At 35.3% G+C, this 17074-nt stretch overlaps 1 protein-coding gene across 3 annotated transcripts in view; it reads left to right on the top strand.

Annotated features, from left to right (window-relative positions):
• Positions 1-17074, top strand: part of LOC131062837 (DNA-directed RNA polymerase I subunit 1) — a 159017-nt gene that overhangs the window by 55511 nt on the left and 86432 nt on the right. For all 3 annotated transcript variants that reach the window (XM_059221439.1, XM_057996582.2, XM_059221440.1), the window contains 2 exons: positions 9005-9192; positions 10016-10291. In XM_059221439.1, the coding sequence (XP_059077422.1) occupies positions 9005-9192; positions 10016-10291 (464 nt within the window). The remainder of the gene's footprint in view (positions 1-9004; positions 9193-10015; positions 10292-17074) is intronic.

Genomic DNA, 17074 nt, shown 5'->3' with positions numbered 1-17074 from the left:
TTCAAAAAAGCTGAAAAAAGCCAAAAGCCAAAAAGCCAAAAAGCAGGTTGAAAAGTTGCTTCCCTGATTGTTCCTTAAGTGCCAAAAGTGAAAAATGAAAAGCAAAAAGCAGAATTCCACAAGAATAGGAAGTTGTCAAAATTGACCTCAAGCAGGTGAGTTTTTTATCCTTTGGCTTGCCTTAGCACTTCTATGAAGTCAAAATGTCCATTTGATCCTGATTGGTCAAATTGGCATGAGGACTTTAAAAAAAAACTTGAAAACCCCTAACTCTAGACTTGGAAAGATTGGCTACTAAAAAAAAACCCTGAAAAGCAAAAACAACTGGGGGTCCCCATTTGCAATGGGGCGATGTGTGAAAAAGGTCACAACAGAACCCTCCCACATAAATTTCTTTAAAAAGCCTTCCAAACTATACAATGCTTTGCTAGTCATTTTGAAGAGGACATTACATATAGAGGGACAGTTAAGAGGACTGATTTTATCATAAGGATCCTGCTAGCTATTGATAGCCACTTGCTTCTCCATGCAACCGATTTATTCCTACAATTGCTGCTTGTTTCCTCCCAATGTGTTGTTTTGAACATTCCCTTGAATCGAGTAGCTCCCAGGTAGGAGACTAGAAATTGTGAAGCCAAGCAATCTAGCAGTTCTTCTTTGAATTACTTTTTAGTTTTTTGGCATTGAAAAATTAGATCTCAGATTTATCCTTGTTTAGAGTTTGCCTTGAGGAAGAGTAATATTTGTTCAAAGCATGTTTGATTACTTCAGCCTCCTTGATTGTTGCTTCTCCAAATAACATAGTGTTATCTGCGAATTAAACATGAGTGATAGGATTGATGCCATCTGCAACTGTCGTACCATTCTAAAGTTTTGTATTGCTCAAAAGTTTGAAATGACGTCCCATTGCCTCTGCCATGATTACAAATAGAATAGGGCCAAAGAAACCACACAAGGAGCCGTTGGCCAAAACCGAATAACGAGGAGTAGATAATAATTTCGAGCCATGTCTGATCAAGTCAAAAATTCTTCATTATTGCCATCAATAAATCGCAATGTATCCTATCACATGCTTTACTCACATCTAGTTTAATTAACGTACCTTTCAATCTTTCCATTGTGATGGTGTGTGGTGTCTTCGAGGTGATGATGATACTATAAAAGATCTCTCTGCTAGGTGTGAATCTGTTTTGTTCTTCTAAGATGATCATGCTCAATACCTTCTTAAGTCGGTTTGCTAATGCTTTGGCAACTATCTTGTAGATAGTGTTACATAACAAAATCAGTTTATAGTCTATAAATGAGCTGCACTTGTTCTTTTTAGGGATCAAAGCACTAGTTGTATTATTAATATCCTTTACAAATTTTCTCTTCTTTCTGATATCTTTCACCAACTGCCAAACATCATCCCCCATGAAGTGCCAATACATCTGATCAAAGATTTAAAAATACATATTTTTTTTTAAATATTCTTCAAAAACACACATATTACTAAAATTGAACATATTATTGGTTTCCATCATATATTAATCAAAATTGGTCTGGTTCTGCTAACCTGGGTTTTGATACGATGTTAAAATTTTTATGGACTGGTTAGGAGTCAAACCTAGGACCTTCCATTTGTTGCTGGGGTGCTCTACCACTGAGTTACCAGCCCTCTTTGTGACCAGCCCATCTTCGTTTTCGGTGTGGCGAATTTTCCAAAAAAAACTATTCATAGTTTTTCTCTAGAAGTTTTCACAAATTCATGAAAAATTGTAGTCCCTCTCCTATGTTGTGAATTTGCATGTTAAATGCGCACATAAATCGTCTCATGTGTTTTCAAAATGGAATTGATTACAAGTATGATATGTGTATACCTATGTTACCCCAAGTTTTTGGGATGGGGACAGCAAGGGACAGGGGCATGCGTTTCCGGGATGGTGGTTTTTTTGCCAATTTTGGGGACAGCTAGGGGACCACAAAGGGGACGGCTATATAAAAATAGTGAAAACTAAAATATGCAGGGAAATTTAAAATATTTATATGAAAACATGGACAAAGCAAGCACATATTCATTATAGAACCTTAACATATAAGAACTAGCAGAATTCTTATGCCAAATTTGTGTTAAATTGAGAGTCAAAGTCAAATTGCTTGTAGAATTTGTTGTCAAAATTCACTGTCAATATGAAGAATTTTTGGAGACGTCCCATAGGTGTCCCTTGTCCTTGAGATGTCCTTGGGACGGTGATGCCTGAAAAAAAAAACGGGAACGCGTCCCCAGGTAACGTAGCTAAAAATTGAATTCAACCTCTAAATAATACAATGCCATGTCCGCTAGTCATGCCATTTGTAGAAGTTGCCACATCTAAAGAGATTTTTGGGAAGTTGTGCGATAATAACATCTAAGTCAGCACACTCAAGTGATATGCCAATTCCTCGTGACACTCATTGTAATCTTGTTTTTTATATGATGAGATTCCAATAACTAGTGGGGATTTGGGAGTGGAGATCCCAATGGTGATGAGGGTAGTGCATCTCTTGGGGGTCTAGGGGCAACACCCCCAATGTGGCTGAGGTGCAGTGCCCCTTATGGGTTTCTAGGGGCAACACCCCCAATGTGGCTAAGGGGCAGCGCCCCTTATGGGTTTCTAGGGGCAACACCCTCAAGGGGGTTTAGAGGCAGTGCACACCATTTTCACAATTTTATCACTTAATGGCTAAAGTAGGTGTTTGGCGCTTTTTTATTTATAAAAATGTTTTAAAAATCATATAAATTTTTTAACATCAGTTGAAAAAAACAAAGTTATACTCTTTTCTGTGAGTTTGTGCATAGTTGTTGCATGCCCTAAATCACTAGTCACATGCCAGATGGAGGCAGAAATGAAGTGAATTTTTTTTTTTTTTTTTAATTGCATGCAAAAAGAGTGTTTTCAGCAATTTTGACATGTTTTTCACTAAAAAATCTCAAAATTTTCTACTTAATGCTTTTCATGGATAAATTGCTTCAACTTTTTCAAAAACTTGTTAGAGTAATATGGTGAATAACTCGCCAAGATAGCTGGTTGGTGAGTACTTGCAAGTTTTGTGAATACCTGGCAAGTTTTGCAACTATGACTGGTAATATCATAATAAATCAGTTTTTTCCCTATATAAATGCCAAACCTGCGATTTTTTGATTTATCTCCTTTGGAAGTCTGATAAATGGGTTATACACGTTGAATGGTGAGTGGCTGTTGAGATTTCTAGCTGCCATTATTGAATAGTAATTAGATCTGTTGCCAAGGGCCAACAGCAATTGTTGTTGTCATTATTTAAAAAATAAACATAATTATCTATATTTGTTTAGACAGTTGTTATAGTTGGGTTTGGAAATCTTCTGTAAAGGGAACATGAGTGTTGTTATTGCAATTAGTGATTCTTACTGTTACCTTTAATAGAAGAGAACACTGCTGTCATTATTTATGATTTGTGAGAAAAGTTATTACTGCACAAAACTGTCAAAAGATTATGCTAACCTTTAACTTGTTATTAGTGTTACGTTACAGATGTAAGTGCTGTCATCGACTTGCCTTTATTTCTACTTCTCAATTGATATTATTGTCATTATATCATTTGTAAACATATTTGTATTATTGAGATACTTGTTTGAGGATTTTCATTCTTTTATATAAGTTGCTAATAATGTCATACCAGTTCAGTAGCATCTTTATTAGTACTGTGATCAATTAATATGGGCATCAATACTGCCGTCAAGACCAGGAAATATTGCTGATCAAAATGATCAATTGAGATGTTGTTAAGACATGATATTGCTTGTTAATGTATTTGTGCTCAAATAGCAAGGTCATAGGGTTCTCAAGATGAAGATACAAATTTGAATCCCTATAGTGACATCTAAAGGTGGAATTCCAAGTGGTGACATTTGGACTTAATGTTGCTTCTAAGTGGATTTTAGGTGAATATGTGGCTTCCAAGTTAATCAAAAGTTGAATATGTTGTAAAAATGAACATGTTAGAAGGGAGGAGGCCCCTTGGCGATCTTCACTACTGTGGGGCTAGTGTGAATAATCAAATAATCCCACATCATAAATCCAAAAAAGAAGAAGAACATAAGACGTTATTTTGAAATGCTTGGCATGGTTGTTGCCACTACTATAAAGTTGAGAGGTATTTTAAGAGGTTATGGAGATTGCTGTTAATTGTAGTTGCCATTTTGTTTATAGATTAGTCTTGTAGACTTGATGGTTAAGGAGAACGGTAGGGTTAACAGGTCATATTTACCTTGGTAGTGTTTTATTGCATGAAATGTTCTTTATCATTTTGGTAGAGTTATTCATTAAAATTTAAAGAGAGTTATGTTACAATTATATTTTGTCAGTGATCTCAAAATTAATGAGAAAAATTCATGTTTCAAAATTCATGTTGCACACTCTTGTTGACTTTTCCTCTCATTTTGTATGCAATTAGAATTGCTTTAAATGTGAAAAACATCAGTTATTTCTCTTCTCTTTTGAATTTTATTGTATTTTTTGGGTACTCGGCATTTTCCCTGTCTTTTCCCCATAATATCTTGAAAAATTGAAAATATTTTTTATCTTTTGGCATGCTGAGAAATTCTTGAGAACTATGGTGATGTAATAATCAAAGAAAATGTGAAAATATAGCTATCTTGATTGGATTTCAGGAGGGAAAATTGTTGAAACTGAGAGGTAAGCCTTCATTTTCAGGGAACTTTGCTTGTCTTGTTGAAGGAGGAATGTTAGCAATTCTTTTGTGGCATGCAATATTGTGGCATACCAACTATGACAACATTTGAATCGCAAGAAATTTCTTACTGCAAGATATGTTGTTTTCTATGAAACTGCAAAGGACACAATCAACACTGGTTGACTGTTGAATCAGCTTAAAAATATTGCAAAATTTGATGTTCAAAAGGGACTAGGATGGAGATTTGAAACATTAAGGGCAGGGGGGGTGCAGGGGGCAGGGACCTATAGTTCTGGAATCTATAATTTGTTTTGCCTTAAATATTTAAAAAGGGAATTCCTCCTAAGGAATAAATTGAAATTTCAACAAAAGATGAAAACATGCTTTTGGAGCAACATCTAGAAGATCAAGGAACTTAAGATAAAGAAAATAAGGCACCAAACATTTTGCATCTAACACAAAAAAATATGCCAAATTGGGCCACATAGACATTGAAAGATTTTAGACTTGTTGAAGTGGGGAAAAATGCACGGATAGAAGAGATTCGAGCTAGCAAAGCTTGCCTTGGGATAGCATTCAGAAGAAGGAAAGTGCCTAGAAGAGATTCGAGATAGCAAAGCTTGCCTTGGGACAGCATTCAGAAGAAGAAATCAATATTACTTTGAATCTAGAACCAATTTCCTTCAAAGAATCTGAAAAGTTTGATGTGCGGAGAAAAGCAATGAAAATTGAATATGATGCCTTGGTCAAGAATGGCATTTCAGAGTTGGTCCTCCACTCAGTTGAAACCCATTGGTTCAAGTGGGTTGTTTGAATAAATGCAAATCATATGGCTCACTTGACAGACACAAAGCAAGGCACATTTTAAAAGGATATGCCCAGAAAGGAAGGAATAGAATGAGACCTTTGTGCTAACAATGAAATGGACCACCATTCAGGTTTTGTTGACCTTGGCAGCACAAAATGGATGGAAACTTCATTAGACGGATGTGAAAACTATTTCTCTAAATGATGATCTTTAAGAAATGGTCCACATGTCTTAGCTAGAAGGCTTTGTATTTGAAGAACAATAATAGCAATGGTGTAAGTTGGTAAATTTACTGTATGGTGTTAAACAAGCCTTGAGATCTTGTTATAAAATTCATTGAGCACCTTTGAGCATAACTTCAAGCATTCTGAATTTGAAGATGCAACTCCTTTTGTCAAGACAGTTGACAAAGCAATTACATACCTAATTGTATTTGTGGATGATCTGCTCATAATAGGAAATAGTAAAAGCACACTGCAAAAGTCAAAGAAGGGCTGATGAAAATTGTTGAAATGATAAGTTTGGGCCATCTTCAATACTGTGTGTATTGAAGTGAATAAAACAGGCAAGAATATTTTCATCACACAACAGAAGTATATTGGTGAAATAGTGAGCAGATTTGGACAGACAGACTGTAAACCACCCATGGAGCACAATATAAAGTTGATATCAAGTTTGAAGATGCAATTAATCACAAAAACTTAGAAAAACAAGTGTGATTTATGTAAAAGAACTAGACCACACATTTATTTTCTTGCAGGTCTTCTCTCTAGATTCATGCAATACCGAGAGGAAAGTCATTAAGTAGCAACAAAGAGGGTTCTTTGATATCTGAAGGTAACTCAGGATTTTGGGCTCAAATACTCCAAGGCAACAAATTTCAAAATACCTGGATATTTAGATTTAGACTATGCTTGTGATTTTGAAGACGAGAAGTCTACTCAAGTTTTCTTGATGGGCAGCCGTCATCACTTTGAAGTCAAAGAAATAGTCAGTGCGAGTGCTTTCTTTTGTAGAAGCAGATTATATGGCAGCTTCAAAGGCAGCAGGGAAATATTGTGGCTAAGATGTATTCTTAAAGATTTGCAAGAAAAAAAGGGTCTCTTCAACACTATGAATGGTAACAACACCTTTGTAATTGAAATTGCAAGAATTCTAGTATTTACAATTGAACCAATGCAGCCAGCTGCTAAAATCTTCTTCCCATGATCCAACTCGTGAGAGAGTAAACTCCCACCCCCCTTTATAATAGCTATACAGAGGGCCTAAATTGTTGTTATTTTAATTTTTGATAACAAACATTTTACCCAAACTCACTGGGCATATGCAGAGAAGAAAGTGAAGGTACACGGTGTTCTCTAAGGCAAGCAAGTCCTCTCCTTAAGTGAGGGAAGCGAGGTTGATAGTTGAGGCCACCTAGAATGCTGACCTGGTAAGTTTTCATGGGTTTCCGCCAATATATCAATGCTGAATTCTGTCTGATTCAGCAGTATATGAAGATGGTGGTGTCAAATTGATAAATTGTCCAACTACCTTGCAACCGATGGATATCCTGACAAAAGCGCTTGGAATAGAAAACTTTGAGAAACTGATGGCCTACTTTATCCCACTATAACCCCTGTGGATTGACTGGTGGATGTAATATTATATATAATATCCTAGATATAATAAATAAGGATCATAATAGTATCTTATATTATTATCATTACATTTTTTTGTGGAGTCTGAACAGTCATCCTAAATATGAATCGAAAAGTCACATTCTGTTATTAAGTATGTAGTTCTTGAACACAATTTTTGGGTTTGTTCTTAATTTCATTTTTCAATTTTTATAATCTAGTTTTCTTGGCTTGACACCTAAAATATGTTATTCAACATTTTTGAAATAACAAACTAAAAGGTCTGACAAAAGAGAAAAATACAAAGTTTGGTGTAATATGGTAATGGAACAAAGACAAAAAAAATATATAGGCCAATGTAGAGAGGCCTTTAAGAATCAAGTAACCAGTCCAAAGAGTGTAATAAGAAGTCTTATATAAGTGGTATACAATAATTCCACCATAGGATTAGGATACTCTCCTATGACGAGAAAAATAAATACTTTATAATTTGAGATAATCATTTAAAAAAGGTGTTAAGTACCAAAACATATCTTCCATCAACCATTTCGGTAAGGAATCAATTTCATTTGAACTTTTTTTAATTTTTAATGTTTTATCAATTGACCTTTTACCTATTTTTATGAGAAATGAAGATGGTGAACCATGGTGAAGAAAATTTAAAGAAAAAGATACTTTACCAATTGGAATTTTTTTTATTTAAATGGTGGTATGGTATCAACTTGAAAATTAAAACTAATTTAATATGGAATCAACTTGAGAAAACCCTTTCATAAAGACGGTTAAAGGAAGGAAAATTTAAGCAAGAAATTATGATGTTGAAGTGTATTTGAAAGACCAAAACAAAGGAAAAGCATAATTTTTTTTATTATTTCCTCTAAAGCTATATCTGATAAAAAGCCAGAGGTTTTTATTTCTTTGTAACTATAATCAAACTTATTTTAAAGATGTTAATAGTTTGAAAGGGAAAATATTTTGCAGAAAAAAGAAAACTGGTATACTGATAAACAAGCTTGCATTCTGACATCGGATTTCAACATTAGCAAAGCAGTTCAAACAAACCAATTCATGTCAAATGATTGATCGTATGTCAATGCAATTCCAACTGTCAAATCATGTAATATTTACACCATCAAGTTCGACAATGTTTGCAAATGTTAAGATTGTTGGTTAACAAGATCCAAATAAACTAATGTTGAATCCTATTGACAGACTTCTTGTTGGAAAAGTTCTCACTTCTGATGACAAAGTTCTAAAGATTTTAGTCATGGCTATTGGAAATATACATTGACTTCTAATTGCAATTCTAGAAGAAACTCGTGGAATTCACATCAACAACGCTAAGTAATTGCAATTCAAATGTTAGTTCAGAAAGATAGTTGATGCACACCAAGACTGTTCTTGGATGGATAAATCTCGATTGGATGTGCCATTACTTAGATTTTTGTCAAATTCATACTAGTTATGGTATTCTAATTGCATTTTGAGGTCAAAATTTTTCCGAAGTGTGGGAGCACATCTAATATATCCATTTACTAATGGTCCCTTACATTTCACAGGAACACATGTATCAAACATTCCCCTTGATTGGTATATTTAAGCTCTATATTTGATTCTTTCATATTCATCTATAAGATTATGTACTGGAATTTATTATTCAATATGTAAATATATTCATATTTACTACGTGTACTTAGTAGATAAACCCCATTGTTCTTCAAGTATTTTATTGGTGTAAAGGGGAAATGATTATATTCACAACTGTACTCTTTTATCATGTCCATATGTTTTCATGTATATGTTAAAATTTATATTCACATTAGTTCATATTTCATTTCAGCTACTATTTCTATATTGGTAATTTTCTGTTCTCTATGCATTTCAGCTATAAGAGGTAAAGAAACAACAGGAGTACGCCAATTGTTGGAAAAGAAAGAAGGTTTATTTCGACAAAATTTGATGGGAAAGAGAGTTAACTATGCATGCCGGTCTGTGATCTCTCCCGATCCTTACTTGAAAGTAAATGAGATTGGAATTCCCCCATATTTTGCTGTTCGGCTTACATATCCAGAGGTCTTCACTGAACTTCCTCTTGCTTGGTTGACAAGTCTGTTGTTCAGTAGTATTCTACATTTTTATAATATAAATGTATTCTCCATAAGGTAATGCATTTGTTGAATATGTTCATGATGGTATAGCTTCTTATTTTTATTGGAGCCTTTACTATCCATTCAAATCATACATATTGAATATGTTCATGATGGCATACCTTCTTATTTCTATTGGAGCCTTTTCCATTAAAATTCGATATTAACTCAAAACATTCAACGAACCTTTTCTCTAATTGAAGATACATTTTCTGCATGGAGATGCTTCTATATGTGGTTTATGGCTTTAATTTTTGACTAGGACAATATTGAGGGTTTATATTACTAAGGGGCTACATTACTGAAAGTTATGTGCCTATTTCAAAGTATTCCAGTCATAGCAGGTTGATGAGTAGAATGCTAGTTAATAATTTTGATCTATGATTACTATTTGTGATATACTGAAGAAATATTAAATACTATAAGATATTTTGCTATGGGTTGCAGTGGTTATAGCATATTCATTTGTTTTTGTCTTTTTGTTTGTATATGTTTAATGGTTAATTTTTTATATTTTAACTCCTCCAAATGCATTTTGAAGGCATTCTGAGAAGTATAGATGTTATAGTCCTTTTATAACTTGTGTGATTACTCCAAACTCTTTGACTTCCATTTGAAGTTAAAATAGGTGCTGACCGCAGATTCTTGGGTTTCTTGTTTTGAAAATTAATGTCAGAGTAATTTCTAGTTATTGTGTTTTCATTTTCTTTTTGAAGCAGCTCATTTACATATTTTGAATTTCTTTCCAGAAAGTTACTCATTGGAATGTTGAGAAAGCAAGAAAGTTTGTGCGCAATGGGCCTCATGTTTATCCTGGAGCAACACATTTTGAAGATGAACAAGGAATAGTTCATTTGTCCAGCCTTACAGCATATCAACGCAGTTCTATAGCTAAAAAAATGTTATCAACACCTGGGGTGGTTTCCTCTAGTGGCTCTGGACATAACATAGACTCTTCAAAAATTGAAGGAAAGACAGTTTATCGTCATCTTCAAGATGGGGATGTTGTACTTGTTAATCGGCAAGTAAGAAATTCCATCATTTCCCTTCTCAATGCATCTGTCTGACTAGTATTGCATGCTACCATTTCTTTAACCATGATCGGTTCACTAGAAGCTTTTTATATTCATTGTTAAGAATATAAGCCTTAATGTTTCAGGAGGAGTTTTGTAAGTACAAAATTTAATTTGTATACCTTCTCATCTCTATGAGATGACAATATGGGAACAAATATTGACTGTTTACATAGAGGTATAGTGGAAATTCTAAGAAATTTCACGAGTGCTATATATAACTTTGTGAATTGTTGAAGTGTTTGTTAGAGAAATTTATCATCTTTAGGGAACTATCTTTGCTACAGACTTGCTGAAATGTGAAAAAGTATTACTGTGTACATTTAAATGCAATGCAAAATTTGGAAAATTCTGAATCAATATAATTAGCTGACTTTGAAATATGCATATGACACTTGTAAGTCACTTGGGATTTTCTAAAATGCTTTAGGAGTGCACTGCTGAAAGTTGGGGACCTCTGCTTGAATGATTCAGACTTATTCATGAATGTGGAACCTCCTTTAAAAGTTTGATTCATGTCCTGTTTGCTGGAAAATACCAGTATGAAATTACTTTTCGGCATCATGAGGATATCAAGAATAGTTACAAGACTCAGACTTGTCTCAGATTCAGCAAGCTGGTTTTTGATGTGGACTTGGACTTGGTGCTCAGACTCTGCCAAGACTTGGCAAATTGAAAAAACCATGAAATATAAAGATTTTTAAGGATTAAAAACTTTTATTATGCACCCTTGTAATAAACTTTAAAGGCACAGTACGATTAACAATAAATTCTTGACTTTGCATTGAAATTGGAAAGGAGACTGCTTCAATGAGACTGCCATTCTAAAGCCTTCTTGCAACTTTATTCCTTTTGTAATGTGGTTATCCAATTTAATCTCTTGGACACTTACATGTCCAATCTTAGTTTCCTTATTCTTTGGGTGTTCAGAAACTAAGTTTGAAGGAGAATCTGATTTGGAACTGATATTGCATTTGTTGATTGGAATGTACAAGAAATGACTGCTGTTCTAAATTAACTTCTAATGACTGAAAATCACTCTTTTGCTGATTTCCCACTTTAGCCTCGTTCTGTCTTTAATCACAATTATAACTAAGATGTTTTGAAACCCTTGGAGTGAAGAAACAATTGTATTTCAGTGTCTTGAAGATGGATTAACGACTGTTATCAAACTGCCACGACAAAGATCAAGCCACAAGAATGTAGACAAGGATCTTGAAATCTGCTGTTAGATGACTGCTGCAATTAAAAACTGAACATAAACTGCCACTAAACCCTTGCAAATCTACTGGGAATCTAACAGAGCTTCCTAAAGTAATGGATGATAAAACCCAACACCAAAGTATGCAAAATGAGCTTAGGAGCTTGTAACCTGCTGTTTTACCATTGTAACAACTGCCAACTACTTGAAAACCTCTACAAATACCCTCAGATATCAGTATCAATCCATTCTGGCTGCTGTTTTGTTTTAAATCCTACCTTGACATCCTTGAAACACTAGATCTTTTGTATTTGTCACGTTTTGCTATATACAAAGGCTGCCATCTTATGTGTATGAATGCTAAAATGCTTCCATGAAAAGTGCAACGAATCTGTTGAAATAACCCTCATGAAATCAGCAAAAACAAGGAGGATACCTGGTATGATTTGAGGAACAGAAATGGAGTTCTACTCTTTGATCTTGCAAAGAATTTTTGAAGAATCTACTGCTACCACTTATTTATATGCTAGAAAACCTTCTCAAATGGTGCACTCCTTTAAAACCTTGCTTCAACAATGAGAAAATAAGATGAGGCAAAAACTTTAGTAAAGATACGAGTGTGCTTTTCTTTAGTTTGAACTTGCATTTTCCCTCTTTTGTCTCCTAGGCACAGTTTTTGACCTTCAATGAGAACTTTCTTTTATGTTTTGAATTTGACTCGCACTCAACACCTCTAGGACATGCGTTATGACTTAATTGGTATTTTCAAATCTCAAAAATTGCATTGGAATTTGGTTCTACACCTGCCTTATCAACAAATCCAATTTGTGCACCGGCTGCAGTCATTGCATTCCATGAGTGGATATGCCTTGTGCTTCCACATTCTGACATTAATCCCATTTGAAACACGTTTTAATGGTTCTAAAAATTCATTTTTTTGCATATCCGATGGAATTCCACATTTGACATACAAATCTGCCAGGAGAGTTGCAACTGAAAACGAAATTTTGGAAAGCTGAGGGAGAGATGCTAAAATCAAAACAAACCAAAATTTAGAAGAACAAACTAGAAACATGTTTTTGGTTGGGGCTGATTGCGGATACACCTGGGTGCTCCTGCACCACTGTATTTATAAATTTTTAGCTAGTGGTAGAGAATGTTGAGTTTATACATCCAACTTATAGGGCACATTTTTGGTACTTAAAATACACATTTTTTGGGCTCTCCATGCACTTTTTTATCTTTTAAATGTCTTTAAGTAGCTTGGTTGCACTCCTAGGGGTTCGAATGCACTTTTCCTCCTAATTTGTCATTGGCTTTGTCTCTTGATGCCCTTACAAGTTTTGATACACTTTTGTTATATTTTGTTGTGGAATCTTGACATTTGAGTGAAAAAGCACCTTATAGAATCACTTACGTGATTTCATGTTAAATTTGTCAATGACATTGCCCTTTTTCTAGTTGAAATTCATGAAAACATGATGTAATCTCCACTTTGCCTTCTTGTCATCAAATATGTGCCTTTTTCCTATTTAGAATCATAAAAAAATTCTCCTCCTTTGTCTATGTGTGCTTTCAAAACTTTGATGACCATTTTTATTCCTAGAAATGTCTTTGATCATTTCATCTTGCCTAATACATTGGAAAACTCCTTTCATTGGTGTTGCAAAGGTTTTACCTTAAAACAATGTTGACAAAGGTTTTACCTTAAAACAATGTTGACAAAGGTTTTACCTTAAAACAATGTTGACAATATTGATAACCATTGGGAATGAGGATTCATGTATGTCTTACAAATGAAGATCGACAGGATTTTGGCTTAAACCGTGACACAATATGAATAATTTCATATGGGTACAACAAAATGATGGACCAAAAAGACCACCCACTATGATCCAAAAGACCTCTCATGTCAAGGTGTATCAGTATAGTATAATTATTTACAAAACTATAATATTACAACCCTTAACTAATTCAGAGGTATTGTATTTTTTTAGATCTTTTAGTTGGGTTTCTATTGGGGCTTCATTATTGAAAGAAACAAAGTTTAGTGCTTACAATATCTCCTTCAAAGAAGCATAAAACTCTCAAAATCACAACATTTTATTGCCCACAACAACAAACTAATAGTTTGAAAGTAAGGCTACTATACTACTACTAACTAATCCTAGAAGAACAAAAAAATGGTGGAAACATGCAACATAACCAAGAAAAGGCAACACCTAAAAGCCAAGACTTGCTCCACCCTTGTTCTAGTCCCAAACATTCATGACGTATATATAGCTACCTCTGCTCTACCTTCAACTAAATCCTCCACTTAGGCCACAAAATTGGAAGCAACTTGAAATTTCATCTTGCCTTGATTTGAAACATTGAACAAGTAATTAAGGAAAGTGTATGCTAAAACACATATTTGTGGGATGATGAGCGTTGTGAATTGAATTGGCAAAAAAGATATAGGGATAATGAAATCATTGTGGGATAATGAAATCATTGTGGGATAATGTAATCACCGCCTACTTCCATGTGACAATTCCGACGGGGAATGCATAGCCCTACAAGTACTTCAATAACATCGCTACAATATGCCTGCAGTTTACCAATCTCTTGGCACATCTCATTTTCTACTTGTGGTACCTTGATGGCAATCAATGAGTTCATAGATTATGCCCCATAATCCTTTAACGATTACCTTTCTTGGTATCTATTGTCATTTTACGACATCCTTGGTCCATTGGTGAGAACCAATTGGAGATATGTTTCGTGGACGAGCGTTGCACCTGTTGATCAAGGACAAAACCAGTGGAATCATGAAATGTTAAGTGTTGTCTTGTTAGGAGGTGAGTTTCCAAGCTTTTTTCTTCTTGAACCCAAAATCCTGGAATCTTGGAATTCCTAGTTTCCAAGCCTTTTCCTTCTTGAACTCGGAATCCTAGAATTCCCCGTTTCCAAGCCTTTTCCTTCTTGAACCCGGAATCTTGGAATTCCTAGTTTTCAAGCCTTTTCTTTCTTGAACCTGGAATTCCCAGTTTCCAAGCCTTTTCCTTCTTGAACCCGGAATTCCCAGTTTCCAAGCCTGCTCCTTTTTGAACCCGGAATCCCAAAATTCTCAGTTTCCAAACATTTTCCTTCTTGAACCTGAAATCTTGGAACTCCGAGGTTCTTGTTTCCTCTCCCCTTGCAGCAGGGCCCGACGTCCGACTTCCAACCACTTGCAACACTTCTAGATGACGTGATCAACACTCAAGGCTCTTAATGCTGCACCAACCTTTGCGACTTGTCTACTTTCATTCATGGAGCTATAGGGGTGCATTTAATGCTTTTTTGTAGGACTGCCATCAAGTGAGCCCAGGGCCATGTTTATTTATGGTTACTTGATGGCCTTCATGTCATGATTGTATGCTCTGACTTTGGAATGTCAAGTAATCCACTCTCTAGAAGTACTTTTCTTCTTGGGATTGCCTTGTCAGGGTATGGCCAAGTTGCTTACATACACAACATGTCAGGTTTGTGCACCTCCTTGCCTTCCCTGACTGACATTCCTCTATGCACGCCAGGGTCAAGGCTTCCTCTCCTTGAGCATTGGTCTCTCCTCTCCGGCTAGTTTGCTATATATAGGCTGTTAAGCCTCATTGTAAAGGGTTCTCTCCCTGCTGACTTGAGCTACTTTGCTCTTCCACTTCTTGTGAAAAATTTTATATTTTTTTTCATTTCTGCAATTGTAAGTTTGGCCATTGGCCTGAGAATAAATTGAAATCACCATTCTTGCCTCTCTTCAACTTATGCATGTTGTGTATGATTCCTTACCTTCAATATAAGCGCATGTTTTGTAGCTTTCTCTCATGTATATGCAGTGTTAACTTGTTTGTGAGTGTAACTTCTCGGAAACCTTCTCCCCTTTGACATTCAACAAATTTTAACCTGCATATATGCGTTTGGGGTCATTCATGCAACTGAAATTTGTGCATCTCCAAGGTATTTTGATTGGTTGGTGTCATTTTGGGGTGAGGAGAGGAAGATCTCTTATCTTGGTGCATCACCTCGTTTCAGTTTAGCATTTCCTTCTTCCCTTTACCTCTGCAAGCTGTTAGGATAGGTTTAGAAGTAGAATTTGGAGTGTTGAGTTGTTTCAACACCCGCACTTGGATTGAGAAGGAAGCTGGCCTTCCCCGGAGATTCAACTCCCTTGCGCAAAGTCCCATACTTCCCAGTTGTTTCCATGTTTCACAAGGTTGCTGGGTTGATAGCTCATCAAGGGTACAAACTTTGTGACAACAGTATTCCAAGCCTTTCTTCATTATTTACATATTCCATGTTTCTAAATTGATTAGGAAGTAACAGTTTCAACAAGCATAACCCTAAGTCGACATCTTGAATAGACAATGCAAGATTGGAGATAAAGTCTCCTCTAATGGCTGCCTTTGACCTATTCTCCATCTCCATACCCATTTCTCCTAGTACTCTTTTAACAAACCCTAAGGCTGCATTCAAGTTGCAAGTGAAAATGTGCCTCATTCTCCTATCTATAACAATACTTAGATGGTTAAGATCCTTCTGTTTGCTTTAACTGTGCCTATTTTCCATGCCAACTAGCACTAAAGAAACAAAGGCATGTGCAAGGAAACCAAAGGAGGATTGCAAACAATAGAAGCCACAATACCTTGCTTACAAACCATTAGACTAATATTGCTAAAAAAAGACTCATTGTCACAGACAACTTTTAATGCCATTACTTCCCATGAGAGACTGTAGCCCACCTTTATCTTGCAAGAGTTGAGGTAAATACCAATTCTTTATGGCCAAAACGAATGCTATGATTATACACGAAAAATTGCCTTGCTTGATATCTTAACAACATCAACTAATAAATGAAAATCAAATGCCTCTGCTGGCAAATGTTTCACCTAGGAAATGAAGAAATAAGTAGAAATGTACACCTGTATTCAAGGAGTGCATCTTCCCATTATTGTCATGTGCTTCAAAACTCACAGAGGCTAAAATCTTAGATGACGTTCAAGGTCTCTCCAAGAATTGGGGAGTTGACTATAAACAACAGTAATGGGATTCTGCTTTGTACCCGTACTGGCTAAATATAGTAGAATTCATATTTCTCTAACAATGAAGGAATGGATTTTATAAAATTTTCTTTTAACTCTGTAACATTGACAAAAGGTTTGAGATGCCAATTTGAACTCAATCATTTTTGGAGAGCTTTTATATCAACCACAAAATTTCCTTATACTATCAAATATTTAAAATTTTGGGAGATTGCTGCTCCTATTTCTGCTATCAAGGCTTCCTATTGTGCTGCATTATTAGTTCTGCACCCAAAGAATAAACTTCCATTTTTGAGACTACCTTTCGAATCTCTTATAATCAATCCAGCTCCTACCATTCCCAGATTTCCTTTAGAAGCCCCATCAAAGTTCAATGATCATTTCCAGCTTCTACACTATCCTTTTTACCATAGTTACTAGGAGACGTTGGTACTTGGAGACTTCGAAGATGGGTACCGGTACCCCTAATTTTAAAAA

The sequence above is a fragment of the Cryptomeria japonica genome, chromosome 5 (genome assembly GCF_030272615.1).
Source record: "Cryptomeria japonica chromosome 5, Sugi_1.0, whole genome shotgun sequence".
Taxonomy (NCBI): Eukaryota; Viridiplantae; Streptophyta; class Pinopsida; order Cupressales; family Cupressaceae; genus Cryptomeria; species Cryptomeria japonica.
This window is presented reverse-complemented; position numbering and strand designations above follow the sequence as displayed.